Source organism: Eurytemora carolleeae, unplaced genomic scaffold (genome assembly GCF_000591075.1).
Source record: "Eurytemora carolleeae unplaced genomic scaffold, Eaff_2.0 scaffold793, whole genome shotgun sequence".
NCBI lineage: Eukaryota > Metazoa > Arthropoda > Copepoda > Calanoida > Temoridae > Eurytemora > Eurytemora carolleeae.
The window spans coordinates 68,617-93,735 of record NW_019397507.1 but is presented as its reverse complement, the minus strand read 5'-3'; the positions used below and the strand labels follow the sequence as shown (position 1 = coordinate 93,735).

The following is a 25,119-nucleotide window of genomic DNA, read 5'->3' as shown; positions in this document are numbered from 1 at the left end:
AATAGTAGTAGTAGTAGTAGTAGTAGTAGTAGTAGTAGTAGTTGTAGTAGTTGTAGTAGAAGCAGTAGTAGAATTAGTAGTTATATTTGTTGTAGTAGTAGGAGTAGTAGTAGAAGAATAAGTAGTTGTAGTAGTAGTAGTAGTGGTATTAGCAGCGTAGCGTTGCCCAGGTTACTCATAGTAACTCCCGCTGTTTACCCGCGCTTAGTCTTAAATTCAGAGTTAACTAATTTTCCTCATAAAAGTCGATACACTCAATTTCGAATCTTAAAATATCGTCGAGAACATTCCCGTGGTTCTCCCAAGTTCCCCAATTACCTAATTTTGTTTTATGTTTTTACTAGCGAGATGTTATTGATACACAACACCCAAGTTGTTTATGAACAGCTGTTAAATTCTTTTATTTAATCTCCTTAGAGCAAACAACCTAAAAAAATATTTGATAAACCATCAACTGTCAAAATAGAAAAACAATATACAGTAACGGATTCAAAATATATTTTTTACAATATTGCAATGTTAAAATTACCAAAAAAGAAAAAATAATACAAAAGTGGTTTGCGTAAAATGTATAAATTGACATTCATATAATCCATGTTTATTGTATAAAATACATGATATGTATATCTACATGTTTATTGTATAAAATATATGATATATATCTACATGTTTATTGTATAAAATATATGATATATATATACATGTTTATTGTATAAAATATATGATACATATAAATCTACATGTCGCTTTTTTCTCGACCAGTTATTTTTACTTCCTTGTTGGGAAATATCAAACAATAGAAGATGGAGGGGGGGGGGGGAGGGGTTGAGGGGAAAAGGGGAGGAATGTTGGATTATAAAATTTGAATATTTTAGAAAATTCAAATGAATAAGTAACGTTAGATAACAAGAGGAAGGTGCAGGAGATCAATTAATTAAACAAGGAATAAATCAATCCAATAACAGGTAACAGACACACTTAACTTATTTTAAAAATGGCAAGTTTGAAAAATAGTCCTTCTCTGTTTGTAAAGTCATGTTTGTAAATTTGCAACCTCCCCTCCTTCCTCTATTTCTAAAGCAAAATATAAAAGAAATTTTTAACTTGGCAAATATTAATCAGGTCTTATAATACTCGACCTTACTAGTTCTTCCTGGTTTAACGGTCAGAGAGGATAATATAAATATTAAAGTTATAGATTCATAAAAGGTGTAGAAACATTTCAAGAAAACATTTTAGAAGACATATTTTTACTAATTGTACTTATTATTCGTTCATTTCATAAAAATGTAAAATGTATTCAACCAATGTCAAATGTTCATCTATAAATTTCTTCTCTTAAAATGTTCCTGGAAAATACTAAATGTATTGTATTAAATTCTAAAAATCACATTATTAAATATATTTAGAGTTGTCGTATTAAGTAGACGTTTCATTAAAACACTCCGATAAACTCTGTAATTGGTTTATCCTCTATGGCCAAGGATAAACCAATTAAAACTGAAAATATCTTACATTGTTCATATATTTAATCCAGACCTTCATCATTCTATTCATTCCACTTCTCCTTTTCATCCTACTCCTTCTATTCATCCTACTCCTCCTTTTCATCCTACTCCTTCTATTCATCCTGCTCCTTCTATTCATCCTACTTCTTCTATTCATCCTACTCCTTCTATTCATCCTACTCCTTCTATTCATCCTACTCCTTCTGTTCATCCTACTCTTTCTATTCATCCTGTTCCTTCTATTAATCCTACTCCTTCTATTCATCCCACTTCTCCTTTTCATCCTACTCCTTCTATTCATCCTACTCCTTCTATTCATCCTACTCCTTCTATTCATTCTACTCCTTCTATTCATCCTACTCCTTCTATTCATTCTACTCCTTCTATTCATCCTACTCCTTCTATTCATTCTACTCATTCTATTCATCCCACTTCTCCTTTTCATCCTACTCCTTCTATTCATCCTACTCCTCCTTTTAATCCAACTGCGCTTTTTCATCCTACTTCTACTATTAAACCCATTCTTTCTTTTCACCCTCCTATTCATCCTACTACTACTAGTCATCCTTCTCCTTCTTTTCGTCCCGCTCCTTTTATTCATCCTATTTATTCCATTCATCCTACTCCATATATTCATCCTGCTCCTTCTATTTATCCCACTCCTTCTATTCATCCTACTCCTTCTATTCATTATAATCATTTTATTCATCCTACTCCTCTTATTCATCCTGATTATTTTATTCATTCTACTCCTCTTAATCATTTTATTCATTCTACTTCTTATCTTATATATTATTCTTTTTTCTCATTCATTTCTTCCTAGCTCAGCATTTCCATCCATCTTTTCCTGCTTCTTTGCGTTAAATATTTTTTACTTTCTTTCTCATCATTAATGTTTTTCCTTGGTCTGCTGTATACTATGCATGAATAGCAAATTCTATATTTTCCACTTGTACTTTAAGTTTAAATCCTATTTTACATTTTGCCCCGACCATGCAGAGTAAGAACAAGTTTGCCCTAATTGTATTTTGTTTGTTTCAGATATCCAAGAGATGCCGTTCAAGGCTGAATCTCAGGTAGCATAATCATAGAATTCATTGTATTTTATATACATACATAGCAATGTAGTAATATGGTAATGGGGGAAATAAACCGAATCAGTAAAAGTAATAAATCTAAACAAGTTGGAATACTAATTGTTTAAAGTATGAAAGACCCTCTGGCAAAGTCAACAACATTTGTTATTTATACCGTTTATATTTGGCAAGAAAAAAAACTAGTTATTAAAAAAAAGTCGTGAAAATTTTTCCTCTTGCGCCTGCTTCAGTCAGTACAATTGACAGAATGGTTTTGTTGAAAAATGTCAAAAGTTTAATTTTTATTCGCATTTTTTGAAACTTCAGACATGCTCTTAAAATTGTTAAAATGTTAAAAAAATTTTCGACATTTTGTAACCGGTTTTAGTGGTCCTTTTCGAGTTCATGAAAATGTCAGAATATTCATTAAAACGATTTTTCACAACAACAAAAACTTTAATGATATTTACCGATTTTCGTTTAAACATTCATTAATAAATTAATCGTTACAGAATATAAATATTTTGCAGCTCTGACCTAAATAAATTCTAAAATTTGAGTCACTGATTATAATCTATATATTTCAGACGACTCTAGCGAGTAAATCAGGGGCTGTAGAGAAAGCTATGCAAATGGAAATTAAGAAGGTCATCATTTTAAAAATTTTATATTTGGTTCTGTTATTTATATTGACACAGGAAGGATATGACATGAACAAAAAAAATTAAAACTTATCTTCCCCATTTTATTCAAATATCTCATCTTCGGATTCTTATATCTTTGTAACCAATCGTAGCCCTAGGATATTTCACGCTTTGAATATTTGATCTATTAAAATACATAATAAAAAATATCAAAGGTTTACGAAAATCAGGTTAAAAATGAGCATGAGGCAAGTAATCTCAGTTCCTTTGTTCCGAATTAATCCTGATTGTAAAATATGGAATTGTCTATGTTTGTTTTTGTTCTAGGTGCCCTGGTGGAACAAAAGAACAAGAATGGAAAGAAGATTTTTTCTTATCACAGGTAAAATTTGGGATTACCACCTTTAACTAACGTTTTTATGAATGTTTGTTTCCACATACTAATTTCCATAGTTTTCAAAGTTTTAAAAAGTTAAATTATTATTATTAAATTACTAGTGTTATTTCAGTTAGGATTTTATCTATTTATGCATTAAACTGAAGAAATTACTTCTGGTACTTCTTGAAGAATCAGGATATCGTCGTTATTCTTGTTCAGATATAGTGTACCGTTGTAAATCCGACATTACGATTAAACCTAGGTAAAAGTCCTTTACTCACGTGGATTTAACGTTTCAGAAAGCTGTGACTTTCGATCACAATTTGACTCATTAGACATAATTTATTAGCCTTTTTTTCATAAATATTTTTTGTCGGCATATACATGATGGATGAAAAAGTATAAAATAAAAAAATCTGTAAGTTAAAAGATTGTTGATATATAGACAAAAACATGTTTGATTTCATATAGAAGAAACTGAATACTGCTCACTTTGGTTAGTCCAAGGTGAACTGACTCCTTTTTTATTGTTTAGGTGTACTAGGTGTACTGTGTGTTGGTCTGAGTATTGCTATTATTCTATTAGCCAGAGGGAAAAAGAATACGGTATGCATTTATTTAATCAATTTTATTCCAAAACTTTGCTGGAACAATCACGAAGGGGACAAAAGGAATGTTAGTCACGCCTTGATTATTTTAAGATTACTTTATGCTCTAACAATCCAAATTTTTGTGTGGAGACTTTTCCACCAGTTCTTATGAATGCATCACTTCAGATCTATTTCCATGTTCCTTTATAGTTTTAGCAGAGGCACAGCTGTTTCTCATTTTGTAATTTTTAATGCATCTCATGTTCAATTCTTCACCTTGTTTTCTTAAATTAAAATTCACATGTATTTTAAGACAATAGGTGTTTAAACTGCGCACAGAGTGAGAAAAATATTATATTAATGATACTTTTCCATTGTATTTACTAACAAAATATTTCTTATTTCAGGGTCCTGAACACAGGTTTCAGTTTGGTGCTGATGATATTAGGCCCGCCTATCAAACATCATCAGAACTACTTGCAGGTAAACATCATCAGCACTACTAGTAGGTAAACATCATCAGAACTACAAGTAAGTAAACATCATCAGCACTACTAGTTGTTAAACATCATCAGAATTGCTAGTATAGGTAAATAAAATCCATTAAAAATTAAAGACTAAGATAAGATTTAAAAAAATCATTTTTAAATTCGATATTTCTTGATGTTTTAGATGAACCTAAAGTGACCAGTCACCCTGTTAATTCAAATATGTGTACATCAAAGGTAATAAAAAGACAGCCATGAAATAGAATGATAAAATTTTTGATGACAATTCATTTCAATCGGCTGTAATTCAACCAGCTGTGTAATATACAATTGTTTAAAATATGAGCGCACTGTGAGTTTACTGTGTAAAATAAGTAGATGCAAGCAACACGACTTCTTATTTTGTGACTGTTGCCCAAGGAAGCTACGTGAAGAGAGAGATTAGTATATATTTTAGGGTTTGGCTAGGTTAAGACACTTTCTGGGCCGAGCGCTGCGGCTAGGACAGGCTACGGGATGAGCGCCGCGGCTAGGACAGGCTACGGGGGCCGAGTGTCGCGGCTAGAACAGGCTGTCTGTTCTGTCTTGTAATTTAACGCGGCATGCCCGCGTAACTTCCTTCTGCCTTATGTTGATACAAAAGTATTATATAAGACGGTGATTACAGAAAGAAGCGATCACATATTCCAATTGATTTTTTAAAAACAGCATTGTACCGTGTGATGAAAACTTAATAAGTATTTTTTAATATTTAAACCACAGTGGGAGTGTACAGTGGTAGATATATCCTTGTGACGGGGCAGGAACTGAATCAGCTGATCGCATGTTGCCGAGAAACCGCGCCAAAAATGTCCCCTGGCATGCATTGTTAGACAATTCTTTTTTTCAAGCTTTATGTTGCCTTTCATGACAATCTAAATATTTTAAAATCATTGTGTTTAATTTTTCAAGTTTTCTTATTACATTGTACATTGTACAGACTTACACCCACTAGATTATTTTTAATAAATATGTTTGCTTTTCTAGATGTGCTTTTAGTTTTTCACATTTCACATTATTAAGACAAAAATTGTTTCTAAGACCAATAGATAAATTTATATTAAATGTAATTTAATTGAATAGATTAATAACTATCATATCTAGAAATTATATAATAAATCTTGAAGAATTTCGAGTAGATAAGACAGACAAGAAAGACTAGACGGACAAAACAGACAAACCATACAATACTCACAAGACAGACTAGACTGACAAAACAGACAAACCAGACAATACAGACAAGACAAACAAGACAGACAAGACAGACAAGCCAGACAAGACAGACAAGACAGACAAGATAGACAAGACAGACAAGACTGACAAAACAGAGAAACTAGACAAGACTCACAAGACAGACTAGACTGACAATACAGACAAACCAGACAAGACAGCTAAATAGTTTATATTTATTTATTAGTGCAGTATTATCCTATATTTTATCTAATTACTACTCTATTTAGTGAATAAAATCGTAAAATCTGTAAATTTTAAAAAGATGCATTTTGCAACAAAAGATCTGACCTCCTCAACCGTCACGGTTGCATCATAACATGCAAAATCAGAAAGAAATTATTTTGTATTCGACTTGTTTAAAATGATTTATAGTAACGAGGTTTCAGATTTGATTGTTCTCAACCCTAATTGTACACTGTTGTACAGACTGTACACCGTACAGGGTTACCCACACATTTGAAAGTTTAGACTCCATCGACTGTACAGTAAATATTTATGCTGATTATAATGAATCTCAGCGTGTGAATTCTGTGACGTGAACAATCTCTTTAATATAAACTATTTAGGGTTGTATAAGTACAGCTGCTGAGGTCATGCAGATGATGGATGAGAAGATAGATCCATTTTTCTACAGGTAAATCAAAACATGGGAGGTTTGAGCGGAAGGGGGGGGGGGTTTGAATTGAAAAAATGTTTTCCCCCCTCTGGCGTAATTTTCTTAAAGATGATTTTTTTTTCATAGAAAGACATTACATGTCTGACCATTTCATAGAAAAAGAAAAAGGAAATAATTCAAGAAACTTTTGATTCTTCAACCCTGCACTGATCCCTTGCTTGAATTTTAAATTATTTGTAAGAGAACTGAATATACGTTTTCATTTATCTAAATTCCTTTAAAGCAATAAAATTAAATCTTTTTAGTTTTGCATGTGGTCGATATATAGAAGAAACAGTAATCCCAGACGATAGAACACGAACATCAATGTTCTCTGTTCTTGGAGATAAACTAGAAGAACAGGTTGGATATATATTGATAGAACTAGAATATGTTCTCTATACTAGATAGAAATATAATATGTTCACTTACTAGATAGAACTAGAATATGTTCTCTATACTAGATAGAACTAGAATATGTTCTCTATACTAGATAGAACTAGATTATGTTCTCAACACTAGATAGAACTAGATTATGTTCTCTATACTAGATAGAACCTAAAAAAAATACTTTGTACTTGTTCTCTGTATTACACCCTCAACTAACCTTCGGTGTGCTCTATTGTAATCTGCAGTACTCTGACCAAAGAACTATAGTAGCGTTTAGTGGGGGGTGATTATATACTATATTTACAATATACCATATTTGAACCGCGTCTTTAAATTCTTTAAAAGTTCTGCCTCTGGAAGAACTCAGACTGGGTTTAATTTATCCAAGATTAAAGAAAAATATTTGACGGAAACTACTTGATTTGTATCCAGGGGAGAAGACGAGAACGATCTGTTTACACAATTTATCGAACAAATAAACAATCTTTCTCAAGATAATTATTCATTAAGTGCGGGTACAGACAGAAACTTTCCAGACACTGCAGATAGACAGATAGATGGATAGATAGATAGATAGATAGATAGATAGATAGATAGATAGATAGATTGATAGATAGATAGATAGATAGATAGATAGATAGATAGATAGATAGATAGATAGATAGATAGATATATAGATATATGAATATCTAGGTTCGAGGTCTACTAGAAGGAGAGTTTAAACCTGATGAACCAAAACCCTTCCAAATGGCTAAATCTGTTTTCCAGGTAATTAACATTAAGCAAGATGTTTACATAATGTTATTATTTAAAAAATCATTCTTACTTTGTTTATTATTCATAAGATATCTAATGAGAAAATTAATGAAATATAAGAAAATTATTGATATATATATATGAAATCTAATGATGTATAAAAAATCTGATACATAGTATTTGAAAATGGCATATTAGCATAATATTCCAGAAGAAAATCGAAAAATCAATAATTTTTAAAATTTGTTTATAGTTTATGGTTTAAATCATCGAGTTCTAAATATTCTGTTTAAATTCCCACAAGAATGAACAAATAGCAACAAATTATTGTCGGTCTTAGCTTAAAGTATTTAGCTGTCGATATAATTTCAGTTTCGTTTTAAATTTTAATCTTAAACTTTCTTGGAGCCAAATTTTAGGAAATATCCCTGTTTTTCGTCGAAAATTCAATCAATTTTAAATGCGGTTTATTCAAAATCATATGCAGCAGAGACGAATAAAGAAGGTGACAGAATTTGACTCTTCTTTTAAACTTAAATAAAGGTTTGAAGGGTACTGTTGTGAATCGATGATTGTATTTGCTCTGTTTAGTCGTGTATGAATACAGACCTCATCGAGGAACTAGGTATTGAACCTTTACACAAACTCTTGAAACAGCTTGGAGGTTGGCCAACCCTAGAGGAGGATACCTGGACAGGAGAAGGATTTAAATGGTAAAACCATCGATTATTTATCAAACAACATTTCAGGGGAATACATGTTTCTAAGCACACTTAAGTTCAAAAACTAAAACTGAGCTTTGAAGAACAAATGAGCTTTTTCACAAACTCTAATTTTTTACTCCCTGTATGTTTGCTACCTGGTGTCGTGCACCTCTGATATTTCATACTTTAAATTCTGTAAGATCAAATAGTCTAGGATTAAATTTTCGGTGGTTTACACCATCAGATTGCAAAGATTATATTGATTAGAACGTTTAAGTTTGTGTCAACGTTTGGCCGGTACGCCTACGTTTAACCCACATTCAAACAAATACAAATCAATGGATTGTCTCGTTTTTTTTTTGAAAATTTAAATGATAAAGCTCCAAGCACATATATATGTCAACATAATTGTTGGTCATGGCTGGACAAAATTGGCTGATAAAAAAATGGTAAAAAATCGATTTTTATTTCTTTAATGCCTTGGCAACACCGAGTACCTGCAGTTAGTACATATTATATTTATTTTTGGGGTAATATTTATTTTAATCTACCCATTTATATCATTAATCTACCCATTTATATCATTAGTCTACCCATTTATATCATTAATCTACCCATTTAAGAAAAAATGGGTCCTCAATAGTTTATTCTCCCTAAAAGACATTCCTTTTAAAAGATGCCTTTAAAATCATGAATTAAAATCTATCGGGAGAGGCATATTTGAATGAAGTATAGGCTTGAAGTATATGCTTAAAGTAAAGGCTTGAATTATAGGCTTGAAGTTAGGTTGTGTATCAATTTGCTTGGAATTAAAGAAACCCAATATGCTTATGTACAAACATGTCTACTCAATATTCAGAACAAAAATTAAAACTTAAAATATGTAAATTTCGTTTATCTTTTAAGATAATTCAGATATGAGCTGAAAACTTCAGAATTGGATATCCCCTTAACCCCGATCGCTTAACCCCGATCGCTTAATCTGAATATCCAGTGTGGAAACTTTTGATTTTTTGCTTAATCATCTCTTTTGGAAATCCCTGCTTGGTTGATTGTGCTAAAAATTTCCAGGCTTCTAATTGGCTGTTTGGTTCATGCAAACGACTCTTTAATTGGTTGAATTTTAGACAACTTCCTGGATATTAAAATAGCAAAATAAAAATTATATTAATCTGCAGATTAACAAACAAGGAGATCAAGCATTGATCTCGATATTTACAATTCTAAGTTGTCAGCTGTGGACGTATAAAACGTTTAAGTGACAAGTTAGTTTACTTTTTACTTTTGTGCAGACTTCAACTACTTTTAAACATTTAAATTTAGACTTTCCTAAGTGCTCTTAGGGAAAAAGAAGTGTATTTCTGTGAAAACTGATTTGAATAGACTGTAGTTGAAAAACATGAAAAATAAACAAGAAAACATAAACAATGTTTAGTGCTTATGTATTATCTTGGGTCCCATATGTTTTCTTTCCTTTTGTTTTTACAAAGTAAAGAAACATAGAGACTTATCAGACTTGAAACATTGTTTTTATTATGTTTTTGCGTCTGCCTAGGGAGGGAGGGGGGGGGGGCAAACTTTCAAAATATACTCCAACTTTTAATCTTTTTATCAATTAGATTTTAAAAAAATTCAAAAGAATAAATTACATTTTTTTAAGTATTTACATGTTGAATTTTTTTTTGGTACATTAGAATAAAAACGCGGGAAACGTTAAATGTATTTACGGATCGGAAGATATTGAATTGTGTACAGAAGTTGAACTTTAAAAAAAACAAAATTTTTTAATCTTTATTTTCCTAATTTTTCCCCCAATTTATATTTTAGAAAATACTAATATGACTAAACTGAATAATGCTAGTAAGGACATTGACATACAAATAAATTGATCTCAAATTATTTGATTACAGGAAGTATTTATATTAAACCTTCAAACTTTTCTCCGCTTAACTCTTATTAAACGATTTAATTTTATTCTGGGATAAAATTTTCTTAATCCGCAATCGCAGATACAGTAGGATAACATTACTTATAGACCGATAGAGATATAGAGCAAGTATAAAGCAGAAAACTCAAATAATTGCAGTAATTTCTTAGAGTTTGAGTTTAATGTTTATATGTTTTTACGCACCTTGGATTAGGTAATTGTACTAATCTGTGAGATTGAAATAACGCGAAACAGTTTCTGTGCTTACGTATTAAACCTAAACTCAACTTTCAGTGCACACTGTAGTTTGAACATTGCATAGGAAGACATTTCATAAATAGACATTTAATAGATATGAAATGTCATAAAGAAGGACATTTAATAGAGAAGGACGTGTCATAGGTAATGACATTTTATAGATAAGGACATTTACTAGATAGGGACATTTACTAGATAAGGACATTTACTAGATAAGGAAATTTACTAGATAAGGACATTTACTAGATAAGGACATTTACTAGATAGGGACATTTACTAGATAAGGACATTTACTAGATAGGGACATTTACTAGATAGGGACATTCACTAGATAAGGACATTTTATGGTACATTTGCTGAACCATTGGAAGCACTATAGCTGGTGAGGGCTGGGGAGTGCTATATAGCTAGTGAGAGCTGGGGAGTACTATATAGCTGGTGAGGGCTGGGGAGTTCTATATAGCTAGTGAGGGCTGGGGAGTTCTATATAGCTAGTGAGAGCTGGGGAGTACTATATAGCTGGTGAGATCAGGGGAGTACTATATGAATATGATTCAAGTACAATTGTACTCTATGTATCCTAATATCTCTAATAATTCGGACTACAGACTACGCTACGATGAACCCTCTGTGATTTATTTGACATTGAATATCTAAATATAATTCATTAAACATCAGAGTAATATTGTTATCATCAAAATATTCAAAATATTCGATTTAGCAAACTAGGAATTTCGGAATTTAAATTTGAACATAATTTTACAAATTTAAAGAAAATGCATTTTGTATATTTACATAAATATATTATTATTTAAATCTTACAAGCATTTTCTAATTTTCTTTAATGTTATATCATATGAAATTAATGTCAATTAATAGATTATTTATATTCTCATATTTATTCAGGTATGAGTTGATATATAAATTCCGAAACTTGGGCTACTCGGTTGATTACCTGGTGGATTTCTCAGTTACTACAGATCTTAAAAATTCATCCTACAGGTTTATTTATTTTTTAAATCATCAAATTCTGATTGTGTTTAAAATCTTCTGAACTGTAGTATCTTAAATATATTTTTAGAACAATAGATTTAAAAATAATAAGGAAGAACTGAACTCTTTTTTCTGCTCCCTATATTTTTGCAACTTGATACTAAAAACCTTTAAAACTTTAAGCTTTGGCAAACAGTTCTGACATCGTAGTTTTAAATAAGAAAGGTCTACCAAATTAGGTTGCAAAAATATATGGATTCGAAAATTATAGTTTGATGGAATTGATCAGTTCCTTTTTCACAACAACAGCCTAAACCAGATATTTGTAGAGTATTGGATTTGGATCAGCCTGGATTAGGAATGGCTCGAGAATATTTGATGAAGGGAGTAGAGGACAGCGATGTAAAGGTTGGTGTAAATATATTCTACAATTTACATCTTATTATATTTGATGAAGGGAGTATAGAGGACAGGGATGTAAAGGTTGGTGTAAATATATTCTACAATTTACATCTTATTATATTTGATGAAGGGAGTAATGTAAAGGTTGGTGTAAATATATTCTACAATTTACATCTTATTTAACTAACGAGGGGGGAGATAGAGTTTGTTTACATTCTATAGTGACGTCCTGGTTATTTACAAACAAAAAAACTAGTTCTATGAACTGTTAAAAAAAGACACAGTCAATTGACAACAATCCCTTTTTCTCTTTCCTTTCTTATACGCTCATTGGTTAAGGAATTTGGTTTTGACTCTTCAATTTTTAAAAAAATTGAATAATTGTTAAATATTCCTGATTTAAAGATGTCTAGCTTGATCCTGGTTTTATTAGCTCTACGGGGGTCAGGAAACATTTTTTTGTGTGGGTTTATGGATATTTGATGTATCAAGTATTCAACAGTCGTCGTCGTATTTTAGTGCAATACGGCTACAAAGCTTTCAAACAGCAGAAAGGCATAAACAAAGTGAAGTTGTTAATTAACACATTTGCTTTGTTTACTTGTAAACTTGCAATTTGAAAAACGTTTGTCAGAAATTAAAGCATTAGTAATAAAAAGCCGTCTTCATTTCATGGATGAAAATGCCGACTACTATAATTTTTATTTGTAATCTACATGGCTGTAGCAAGTATCCCGATTAGGCATATTTTGACTATACTGTTTTGGTATAATTAAACTACAAGGATGTAGCAAGTATACTGTTTTGGTATATTTAAACTACAAGGATGTAGCAATTATACTGTTTTGGTGTATTTGAACTACAAGGATGTAGCAAGTATACTGTTTATTTATATTTTAACTACATGGATTTAGCAATTATACTGTTTAGGTATAGTTAAAATACAAGGATGTAGCAAGTATATTGTTTAGGTATATTTAAACTACATGAATGTAGCAAGTATACTGTTTAGTTATATCTAAACTACATGAATGTAGCAAGTATACTGTTTAGGCATATTATGACTACATGTTGGATGTAGCAAACCTGATGGGAGCAGACCCTGAGCTGGCGGCTAAAGAAATGAAAGAAGTTTTAAACTTTGAAATACAGTTGGCTAATATATCTCTACCCAGGTATATACAAGGAAAATATATCTCTACCCAGGTATATACAAGGCTAATATATCTCTACCCAGGTATATAGAAGGCTAATATATCTCTACCCAGTTATATACAAGGCTAATATATCTCTACCCAGGTATATACAAGGCTAATATATCTCTACCCAGGTATATACAAGGCTAATATATCTCTACCCAGGTATATACAAGGCTAATATATCGTTACCCAGGTATACACAAGGCTAATATATCTCTATCCAGGTATATACAAGCCAAATATATCTCTACCCATGTATATACAAGCCTAATATATCGCTACCAAGGTATTTACAAGGCTAATATATCGCTACCCAGGTATATACTAGGCTAATATATCTCTACCCAGGTATATACAAGGCTAATATATCTTTACCCAGGTATATACAAGGCTAATATATCTCTAACCAAGTATATGCAAGGCTAATATATCGCTACCCAGGTATATACAAGGCTAATATATCTCCATCCAGGTATATACAAGGCTAATATATCTCTACCCAGGTATTTACAAGGTTAATATATCTCTACCCAGGTATATACAAGGCTCATATATCTCTACTCAGGTATATACAAGGCTAATATATCTCTGCCGAGGTATATACAAGGCTAAAATATATACAATATACAAGACTGATTTGAAAGTCATTGTAATGACAATGATAATAAAACAGATGCATCATAATTTCTTTTTAGACTGAACGTAAGAATAAAACGTCTGAAATTTGTTTTCTTAGACCTTTCAAATTAATGCAATAGCTGAAAGGACAAAGAATGATATAAAATTTTTTTTTTCTTATTTTGATTTTCTGAGAAATGTGTCAGTATTTTCGGTACGCAATTCAGTGGCAAACATGATTGAGATTTGTCATAAAAGATTGGAAAAGGGAAGGGATGCGGTACTTTCTAATACAAGAACTATATTATTGTTATGTTTGAGTATTTTTATATTTTAGAGAGGAGAGAAGAGATGCTTCCAAACTGTACAATCGAATGATGGTGAGTAGGATTAGTTCACAGATTATTTTATCATGATAAACATCCTAAATAATTAGATTGTTGCTTATAACTCAAGTGTAAACAAAAATCATGTTTTTAAATTGAAATTTAAATTATCTGTGATTTTCTGATTTTTTACCGCATAAGTGCTTATTATATGTTATTATAGATCAAGGACCTGTCCAGCCTGGACCCAAACACCCCCTGGTTGGAATACATCAACAACCTCCTGAACGGAACCGTTACAGTTGATGAGAACGAAGTTATTATTGTTGATGTTCCAGAGTATATTAAAAAGTTCAGGTAATGGGTTTTCAAAGATCAAAAAAAATATAAAGTCGTTTTAGACGCCAGTTTTTAGAAACCAGCTTTTAGAAACCAGTTTTTAGAAACCAGTTTTTAGAAACCAGTTTTTAGAAACCAGTTTTTAGAAACCAGTTTTTAGAAACCAGTTTTTAGAAACCAGGTTTTAGAAACCAGTTTTTATAAACCAGTTTTTATAAACCAGGTTTTAGAAACCAGTCATTAGAAACCAGGTTTTAGAAACCAGTTTTTAGAAACCAGTTTATGTTGTTAAGTTGTAAATCTATTTTTAGCCTGCAATTTTAGATTTAAAGTTTCTGAGTAAATGTCTATGTTGAGTTTACAGATTATTTGGAAAAGGAATGATTTCGGATTGTGAAGATCTGTGATCCCGACCAAGATATATATAATGTTGTGAGTCTGGTTCAGAACCCTCGGACCTTCATTTCCTGCTTTTTTAGTGTCAACCCTGGTTAAATGTCAATCTTGCATTTGGCCTTTAGCGGCAGTAAACCAGAAATTTTGTTCTTTTAAATAGAAGTTCATTGAACCTGTTTATGTAGCGTACTGATTGAAGAGACACCCGTCAGGATACAGGCGAACTACATGATGTGGAGGTCAGCTGCGTCATCAATGGGTTTCCTCACTGAAGCAGCAGATAAGGTGAATTCATACCAATAATTTGTTCTGAACCGTAAACTTTTGGTTCTTTTAAAGCTATACTTTGAAAAGCTATAACATCCTTAACTAAAACTTTTAAATTTATATGTTTAAATCTCGATGTATTTGTAAACAATGTAGAAATAATTCCTAAAGTTTTGATTGGTGGAATTCCAGAACGTAACTTCTCTTTCCAAATAAAAGTGTCCGAATACTAATTTACTAGCTATGAAATTTTGTTATCAACATTATAAGTCAGTTTAGACGTTCTCCTTCCAATTAAAAATTCTCATTTTTTCTTAGATTGCATTGAAGTTTTCTAAGAAACTTACAGGGAAAAGTGAGGAGCCTCCACGTTGGCGAAAATGTGTTTCTGCCGCGTCCGGTTCTCTCTGTAAGTCGTCTTTAATATTTTGTCATCGTATTTTCTCTCATGGTAACTTATTTCAGCGAATGCTGTAGGATCTCTGTATGTAAACAAATACTTTAAAGAGGATGCGAAGGTAAACAAATTATGATGAAATGCTTAGGTTTGACTGTAAGATAATACTTTAAGTATTATGATACAGAGTTTCTCACAAAGGATGAGGCTTTAGAGACGACTGTACCGAGTTTATAGAGTCTTAATTCTTACATTATTATTTTCCTTCGGATGTAATTTTTTTTAAATTATACCTTAAAATCTATATTTTAGACAGAAGGCGAATTTTAAACTGTTTGTTCTTATATTTCTTATATTGTGTGCGTTGTACATTTGAACATGTACAGTGTACAGTATAAATAAATAATAAATTATTTAGGCCTCTGCGGTTGAAATGGTAAAATTAATCCGAGAGGAATTTATGCAGATGCTTAGGTAAATTTAATGATAATAATGATAATTATTTATACGTTATTTTAGTCATTAGAAACAAAATTTTAATTATCTTACTTATCATAACAACACTAAAAAAAGAAAATAATTATTAATATGTTTCAGTGAGGTAGATTGGATGGATGATAGCACTAAGGATCGAGCAAAAGAAAAAGCACGAGCTATGGTGGAACATATTGGATATCCATCTGGTAAGTGATAAAGGAATGGTTTCGTAATTCATTAGTTGAAATTTTCCTCCTTAAAAAAAGTTGTCTAAAAATGCGAGAACCTATCGATTAGAGCCTAGAGGGTTTCATTAAAATTAGAATTTTTAAAGAGTTTTTGCTCTCAACTCGTATTTATTCATTAAGTCTGATTGATGTAAAAAATATATCAACATTTGAACATTTGCAAAATAAATATTTCCAATTCGGTTTTTTTTTTACCTCCCAACCTTTAATGTTTAATGATCAGAGATCAGGAGCTTAAAATAAATTCGTAAATTTTTATTTGTTTTGATCAAAATTTACGACAAAAATTTTCAAATGTTTTAATGCACATTTGTATTAAAAGTACGCACGATCATAATGGTTTCGGCAAAAAACAAATAATCAAAAATGTTATGTAGCGCCAAAATGTTCAGAGGAGAATCTATGATATGATATGATATGATATGATATGATATGATATGATATGATATAATATGATATGATATGATATGATATGATATGATAATTGTTGTTGTTTGTGTTTAGAGTTGCTTGATATGTCTAAGTTGACTGATCTATATGCTGGCCTGGAATTATCACCTGATGCGTATCTACAGAATGCGCTGAATATGACAATATTTGGAACAAACTACGCATTTTCAAAACTCAGGGAAAAGGTAATTTTCAACTGAGTGATCATATCAACATTAGTTCACAGACTTTCAGATTAATAGTATATATNATCAATAAATATTCCTTCCTTGATTTTTTTAAGTCATTTTTCGGCAAAAAATCTAAAAATTATTTGTACACATTTTGTTCTGACTCTAAATCTCTAAAAGATCCAAAATATCAACTTACAGATATCCTTATTTTGATTAAATGTTTTAATTTGTTGTCCTTTAAATCAAAAGTATTATACCATGAATTCGACGTCAGAAGAATTATTATAGTTGAACTGGTTGTGGCTACTTAAGGACCTTCGATCTTTCGTTCAAAAATTCAAAACTTTCCTGGGCTCATTATATAATATATCAATTAAACTGACTTAATGAAAACATAAACCTATGAAATTTTGGACAAAATAATGTAAAAACTATTGTTTAAAATATTGAATATCTAGGTGAATAAAACTGACTTGATGGAACCATAAACCTATTAAATATTTTACAAAATAATGTAAAAACTATTGTTTAAAATATTGAATATCTAGGTGAATAAAACTGACTTGATGGAAACATAACCCTATGAAATATTGTACAAAATAATGTAAAAACTATTGTTTAAAATACTGAATATCTAGGCGAATAAAACTGACTTGATGGAACCATAAACCTATGAAATATTTTACAAAATAATGTAAAAACTAATGTTTAAAATATTAAATATCTGAGGGAATAAAACTGACTTGATGGAAACATAAACCTATAAAATATTTTACAAAATAATGTAAAAACTAATGTTTAAAATATTGAATATCTAGGTGAATAAAACTGACTGGGTGAGACATGGACAACCCGCTGTAGTAAACGCTTTCTATTCTCCTTTAGAAAATTCAATTCAGTTCCCAGCTGGTATTCTTCAGGTATAAATTCATGTTTCAAAGGACTGTAAGCGTAATTTCAAGTAACCCTCCATTTAAAGATGGCAAAGCCCGATTCACCAAGGTACCCTTAACAACCTTTATCTGATCAATGTGTAAGATTCTATCGTTTGTCTAGGTTTAGGTTAATTCTAATAATTCTTTTATGTTTTCCAGCAGAAATAATTCCTCTATGTCTTCCTGCAGTAATAATGCACAAGTTATTTTAGTAGAGAACCCACAATTGAAAACTATTCACATTAATATCAGACTAATACTTGATCAGACAAAGCTTTTAAGGGTACCGTTGTAAATTGGGCATGCATTGCCATCTTTGTATAAAAGGTCACTTAAAATTCCGCTTGTCGTCCCTTTTCTTACGTGCAAAATATAAAATGTGACTTGAATGTCTGAAAATCTGTTTTCAAGAATCAAACTCATGGAAAATGTAAAAAAGATGATATTTTGATTAACAGTGATTTTCTGAATCTTTAACCTGTAGGATATGATGATTCCTTCTGCTTATGGACCTCGTTATTAATCTTTTATTAATCATGAAATAAACTTAGAAATTAGAATACAACTCCACATCTTGTATTTTAGATTACTGCAGTACTTCAGTATTAGAATACAACTCCACATCTTGTATTTTAGATTACTGCAGTACTTCAGTATTTGTAAAAACGGTGCTGGGTATTTTCCCAAAAACATTTTCCCAAGGGCGACTTCCCAAGTGAAATTTTCTAAGTGTTAACTTCCCAAATGCGTAATTTCCCAAGCGGCCACTTCACAAAGAGGGCTGAGCGTTGCGGCTAGGATGGACTAGTGGGTCGAGCGCTTCGGCTAGAACAGGCTTGGGAAGTTGTTGCTTAGGAAAAAGCCTTTAGGAAAGTATCTCACATCGTAAAAACTGCATGGTGGTTAAAGTAAAATTGAAAATGGAATTCTTAAAAATATGGATAAAATTCTTTAGAATAAAGGATCTTACTTAATCCTTATATTTTTACAATCTGACGGTGTAATTTTTATTGAAAATTCAAACTTTGACTATTAGATCTTGCAGTTTGAAATTCGAAGCTTAAAACGTCAAAAGTTGTAGAAATATATGGATTTGAAGCAGTCAATTAGTTACTTTTAATATGTTGGTTCCTATGACAAGTTCTGTTTACAGGGAATATTCTTCTCTGCAGAGCGGCCCCGGTATATGAACTACGGAGCTATAGGTTGGGTTATTGGACATGAGATCACGCATGGATTTGATGATCAGGGTAGACAGTTTGATCTAGGTAATAAGCTTTATCATTAAAAAAGATTAAAGGGACTATAGATGGAATTTCAAGCATAATCATCTATCTAAAGTGTTCCAATGCATCCCCGACCCAGAACCATATTTAACTTATCTTAACATTGATCAAAAACCGGATGTTTGGATAGTTGAGACGAGGTAGAAAATTGAAGAATTTCTCTTTTTTGATTTATTGATTGATACAGATATGTTATAGACTAGTTGAAGTGCCCGGCGTTGCCCGTGAATTTTAAAAACACTCGAAAAATTTAGAAACATTTAAAAAAATTGATTTTTGATTACATGTAGATATAATATGATAATATGGGCAATAATGTATTGATTTAGGATTTTCTTGAGACACTGCATTATTTAGAACTCTTTCTTAAATAAATAATAAGGAAAAGTAGTAGACTGGTGCAAGGATATATGAGTTATAAGTTGATATATTTCAGATGTAAACCTAGTAGACTGGTGCAAGGATATATAAGTAATAAGTTGATTTATTTTAGATGGAAACCTAGTAGACTGGCAAAGTTATATGAGTTTCAAGTTGATATATTTTAGATGGAAACCTAGTAGACTGGTAAAAGGTTATATGAGTTTTAAGTTGATATATTTTAGATGGAAACCTAGTAGACTGGTGCAAGGTTATATGAGTTATAAGTTGATATATTTTAGATGGAAACCTAGTAGACTGGTGCAAGGATATATGAGTTATAAGTTGATATATTTTAGATGGAAACCTAGTAGACTGGTGCAAGGTTAAATGAATTGTAAGTTGATATATTTTAGATGGAAACCTAGTAGACTGGTGCAAGGTTATATGAGTTATAAGTTGATATATTTTAGATGGAAACCTAGTAGACTGGTGCAAGGTTATATGAGTTTTAAGTTGATATATTTTAGATGGAAACCTAGTAGACTGGTGCAAGGTTATATGAGTAATAAGTTGATATATTTTAGATGGAAACCTAGTAGACTGGTGCAAGGTTATATGAGTTTTAAGTTGATATATTTTAGATGGAAACCTAGTAGACTGGTGGCATCCAGAAACTAAATCTAGGTAAAGTATTTAAACATGTCATTAATCAAAATGAACTGAGTTTTCACCACAAACTTCCATTTTCTAATCACATATATCTTTGTAGCCCTATAATGTTCTAAACAATATAGCGACCTAACCGAATTCGTGGTTTGAAATGTCAAAGGTCTACGACATCGGGTCCAAAGATATGGGGTAACAAAATCAGAGTTTATGACAAAAATTCACTTCCTATGAAGTATCAACGGATTACATCAACAGGTTGCAAATGAATAGTGGTATGAACGAGTGTTCAGTTTCTTCTTGTAATATGATGTGAATGCTTGAATATGTACATATTTTAAACTTTCTTACTTCAGTGCAGACAGCAGATTTTCGATTAAAATCATTTTTTTTGTAAAAAATATTGTTTAATGACTTCTATATACAAAACATACATTTACAAGTTCTTCATAATGTCATGTCATTGAATTATGCACAGATAAACTTAAGTAGATTGGATAGAACATTCTTTATGGGATGTCATGCAATTGAGTCGGAATCAATTGAATGATACATCGCGTTGCAATTTTAAAATATATAAGTCCAGGGCTACACAAATTTATAAGTAATTTGGTGAGCTAAAATAAAAGGCCAAACTGCGTTGCGACACTTTAAAGTCGAAACAATTAATTTCAGTGGCGCTGTCCAGTCTACGTAAGTTCTTATATCTATGAAATGTTCGTTAAAGAAACCCGTAAAATTTTAACTTCTAAACTTTGAATTATTTGAAATCGTTTATAAATAGCATACATAGCCACATAAATACATAATTATATCTTCCGGTCTATTCTGAACATTACAAAGAGATATTGAAATAAAACGTAATTAAAGCTTTAATTCAAATATTTTAATAATTTGTTTGAATGGATATTTCCGTTCGAGCATCAATGGTAAGTTAACACATGTCAGAAAAGTCAGAAATAAATACGTATATTTGACATCCATTGAAAATTATAAAAACTGTTTTATTCATGAATAGTTAAAAAACAAACATGTTTTTACATTGAAACCAGATACAATTATAGATTATCCAGTAGATCAATTCTTAAACTTATGTTATCTCAAATATCATATTACCATTCTGCAGATTTCTGGATCCCAAACAAACTATTTGAAATTAATCCTCAATATTCAGATTTGAATATTCAAAATTCATTCTAGAATTAAACCGATTTGTCCTCAATATTCAGATTGGATTATTCATATTCATTCTAGAATTAAACAGATTTGTCCTGAATATTCAGATTGGATTATTAAAAATACGTTCCAGAATTAAACTCCATGAACGTTTGATTGATTTTTAATTCAAGACTGCCAGTTTCATCTTAATGTTATCCTTTTACTCTAAAACCTAAAATGAAAATAGAGAAAAATGTCGATTCTTTTTCTCTCACAAGTGTTGTTTATCGAATCAAACTCCCGCCCCAACAGTTTGCAAGTCATCCATGATCAGAAAAATGTTTGTGTATCTTTTTGAATCGGACATACCACTCTATAACTGAAGAGTCATTTGAATTTACCCCAGCAGTTTTTTAAAGAATAATTTGTTGTTTAGTTATCTGAAGAAAGCGGAATGTATAATTGAGCAGTATGGGAATTATACTATTCCTGATCTTGATAATCTAGCAGTTAACGGTCTTAATACCCAGGTATACTATTCCTGATCTTGATAATCTAGCAGTTAACGGTCTTAATACCCAGGTATACTATTCCTGATCTTGATAATATAGCAGTTAACGGTCTTAATACCCAGGTATACTTTTCCTGATCTTAATACACAACACAGGTATACTATTCATGATCTAATAATCTAGCCGTTCAAGTAGAAGTGGAAGTAGAAAATAATTTTGCAAAATTTATCCAACATAATAAAAGATCGCGACATTATTTATCAAGATAATTTCAACTGGTAATTGTTTAGGGAGAAAATATTGCAGACAATGGAGGTATAAAGGAAGCATACAGAGCATATAGTAAGTATATATTTACTATTATATTTTTCTTTAGACAATATATTCCTATTTTCTACATATTTTTTTACTTTTTTATCTCAACAACAAAATAATCTTTCTGTAAATTCAGAATTCTGAAATTAAAGTTATGTCATTTAAGGCGGTGATGCAAGACATTTAATTCAAAGATTTTTTCCCGCACTCTTGGGAATAGCACAAAAATGACAAATTTACTAGGTTGCAAAGTTGTACCATTATAAAACGGATATCATCCTTGTGTTGATATTGTTGGTGTGTAGCTTGATTATTATTTATCAAGATGCCTGGGTAGCTAAGAATGGTCCTGAACACCAACTCCCTGGACTAGACTTTACTCCAAACCAAATGTTTTGGGTTAGCGCAGCTAACGTCTGGTGTGCTAAATATAGACCACAGGTAAACCAAAAATATCAAATAAAAAAGTATCAAATTAAAATTTAGCATTTTATAATGCTGATTTGAATTGCTTTAAGTCGAGTAAAAGCTTTACGAACTGATTTATTTTATCTAATTAATTCAACTATTGGAAAAAATGTCACAAAAAAAAGATTTTATTTGCAAAACCTTCAAGATGAAATAAAAAGTCAAAAAAGTTACACAAACAACACATTTAATTTTTCTTTGTGCTGATCCATTGATTTATTGATTGATCTCTTATTGAATTATGGATTAATCTATTGATTGATTTATTGATTAATCTATTGATTAATCAATTAATTGTTTTACGGATTCATCTATTGATTGTTTTATTGATTAATCTATTGATTGATTTATTGATTAATCTATTGATTGATTTATTGATTAATCTGTAGATTGATTTATTGATTAATCTGTAGATTGATTTATGGATTAATCTATTGATTAATTAATTGATTAATCTATTGATTAATTAATTGATTAATCCATTGATTGATTTATGGATTAATCTATTAATTAATTAATCTATTGATTGATATATTCATTGATTACAGGCGATGAAATTACGAGTTATGACGGGAGTACATTCTCCCGACCAATTCAGGGTTCAGGTAGAATACTAGATAGGGAGATAGTTCAGGGTTCAGGTAGAATACTAGATCGATAGATAGTTCAGAGTTCAGGTAGAATACTATAGATAGTTCAGGGTTCAGGTAGAATACTAGATAGGGAGATAGTTCAGGGTTCAGGTAGAATACTGGATAGATAGATAGTTCAGGGTTCAGGTAGAATACTAGATAGATAGATAGTTCAGGGTTCAGGTGGAATACTAGATAGATAGATAGTTCAGAGTTCAGAATAGAATACTAGATAAGGAGATAGTTCAGGGTTCAGGTAGAATACTAGAAAGATAGATAGTTCAGAGTTCAGATAGAATACTAGATAACGAGATAGTTCAGGGTTCAGGTAGAATACTAGATAGACAGATAGTTCAGGGTTGAGGTGGAGTACTAGATTGGGAGATAGGTCAGGGTTCAGGTAGAATACTGGATAGATAGATAGTTCAGGGTTCAGGTAGAATAGTAAATAGATAAATAGTTAAGGGTTTAGGTAGAATACCAGAGAGATAGATAGTTCAAGGTTTAGATAGATAGATAGTTGGGGTTTTTAGGAAAAATACTAAATTGATGGATTAGTCATATTTAAAATCAAAAAAGTAATTAGGATTTAAATATTTTCTTTTAGGGACCCTTTTCCAATATGGCTGAGTTTGCAGCTGACTGGAGATGCCCAGAGGGTTCCAGAATGAACCCTGTTAAGTCGAGCAAGTGCAAGGTCTGGTAGATACATCAACTGAATTTAGATTCAAGATCAACTGAATTTAGATTCAAGATCAGCTGTTTGAGATTCAAAATCAGCTGTTTGAGATTCAAGATCAGCTGTTTGAGATTCAAGCTCACCTGTTTGAGATTAAAGATCAGCTGTTTGAGATTCAAGCTCACCTGTTTGAGATTCAAGCTCACCTGTTTGAGATTCAAGCTCACCTGTTTGAGATTCAAGATCAGTTGTTTGAGATTCAAGCTCACCTGTTTGAGATTCAAGATCAGTTGTTTGAGATTCAAGCACAGATGTTTAAGATTCAAGACCAGCTGTTTGAGATTCAAGATCAGCTGTTTGAGATTCAAGATCAGCTGTTTCAGTTTCAAGATCAGCTGTTTCTAATTTAAGATCAGCTGTTTGAGATTCAAGATCAGCTGTTTCAGTTTCAAGATCAGCTGTTTCTAATTTAAGATCAGCTGATTATTTTGTTTTATTGTCAGACGATTACAAATCTTTGACCAGCTGATCAAATTCTTTCTATCGGCTGATTACAAAGCTGTTAACATGGATGAATCAGCTGATTTAATCTTGTTTGTCAGCTGAACTATGTTATTTTGAACAACTACAAAAAATTGGCCTTAAAAGTATTTGACAAAGCCTTAATCGCCAAAAATTACATTCATTATGACCCGGTCAGGAGCCATACATGCATGTACACAAATGTTTGTATCCATGTACATATTAAGTGATATGTACTCTTTACAATGGTATTTTCCCTGACTAGTATTACAATATATTTACACTGTTAATACTCCTCAGTAGACAGATATTTTGCCAAAAAAACAAGATAAAGACAAATCTTATCCAATCCGTCCATTCAGATTTTTTTAATGTTTAAAGTATATTTTATCTTTATTTATCAATGTGAACTATATCCCACTGAATTGATATATTACACAGCACTTGTTTTTTAAACTCTATTTAATCTTTATTTTAAATCCTTTATAACACTCTATATGTATTATTATTATTATTATTATTATTATTTTTCACTTTGTGTTAAGCATTATTAATGTTATATACATATATTTAACATAATATTCTATATTTCTATTTATATAGTAATTATACTTTTTAATATTTTAAAGCCATATTTATTTTCAACAACTT

The 25,119-nt window shown here is 31.0% G+C and overlaps 1 protein-coding gene across 1 annotated transcript; it reads left to right on the top strand.

The window, feature by feature from the left end:
* The first annotated feature begins 876 nt into the window (after positions 1–876).
* Positions 877–24,977, top strand: LOC111714647 (neprilysin-2). The gene is made up of 30 exons (XM_023489798.1): positions 877–965; positions 2,550–2,584; positions 3,172–3,231; positions 3,556–3,610; positions 4,143–4,213; positions 4,605–4,680; positions 4,870–4,922; positions 6,524–6,591; positions 6,879–6,975; positions 7,696–7,770; positions 8,350–8,471; positions 11,554–11,649; positions 11,970–12,048; positions 13,096–13,217; positions 14,197–14,239; positions 14,409–14,542; positions 15,106–15,205; positions 15,506–15,596; positions 15,653–15,705; positions 16,003–16,058; positions 16,182–16,267; positions 16,814–16,944; positions 17,751–17,852; positions 19,021–19,135; positions 20,158–20,200; positions 21,777–21,870; positions 22,143–22,194; positions 22,493–22,608; positions 23,184–23,240; positions 23,875–24,977. The coding sequence occupies exons 2-30, from the start codon at positions 2,561–2,563 to the stop codon at positions 23,971–23,973; spliced, it is 2,370 nt and encodes a 789-aa protein (XP_023345566.1). The 5' UTR covers positions 877–965; positions 2,550–2,560; the 3' UTR covers positions 23,974–24,977.
* Positions 24,978–25,119: the final 142 nt, after the last annotated feature.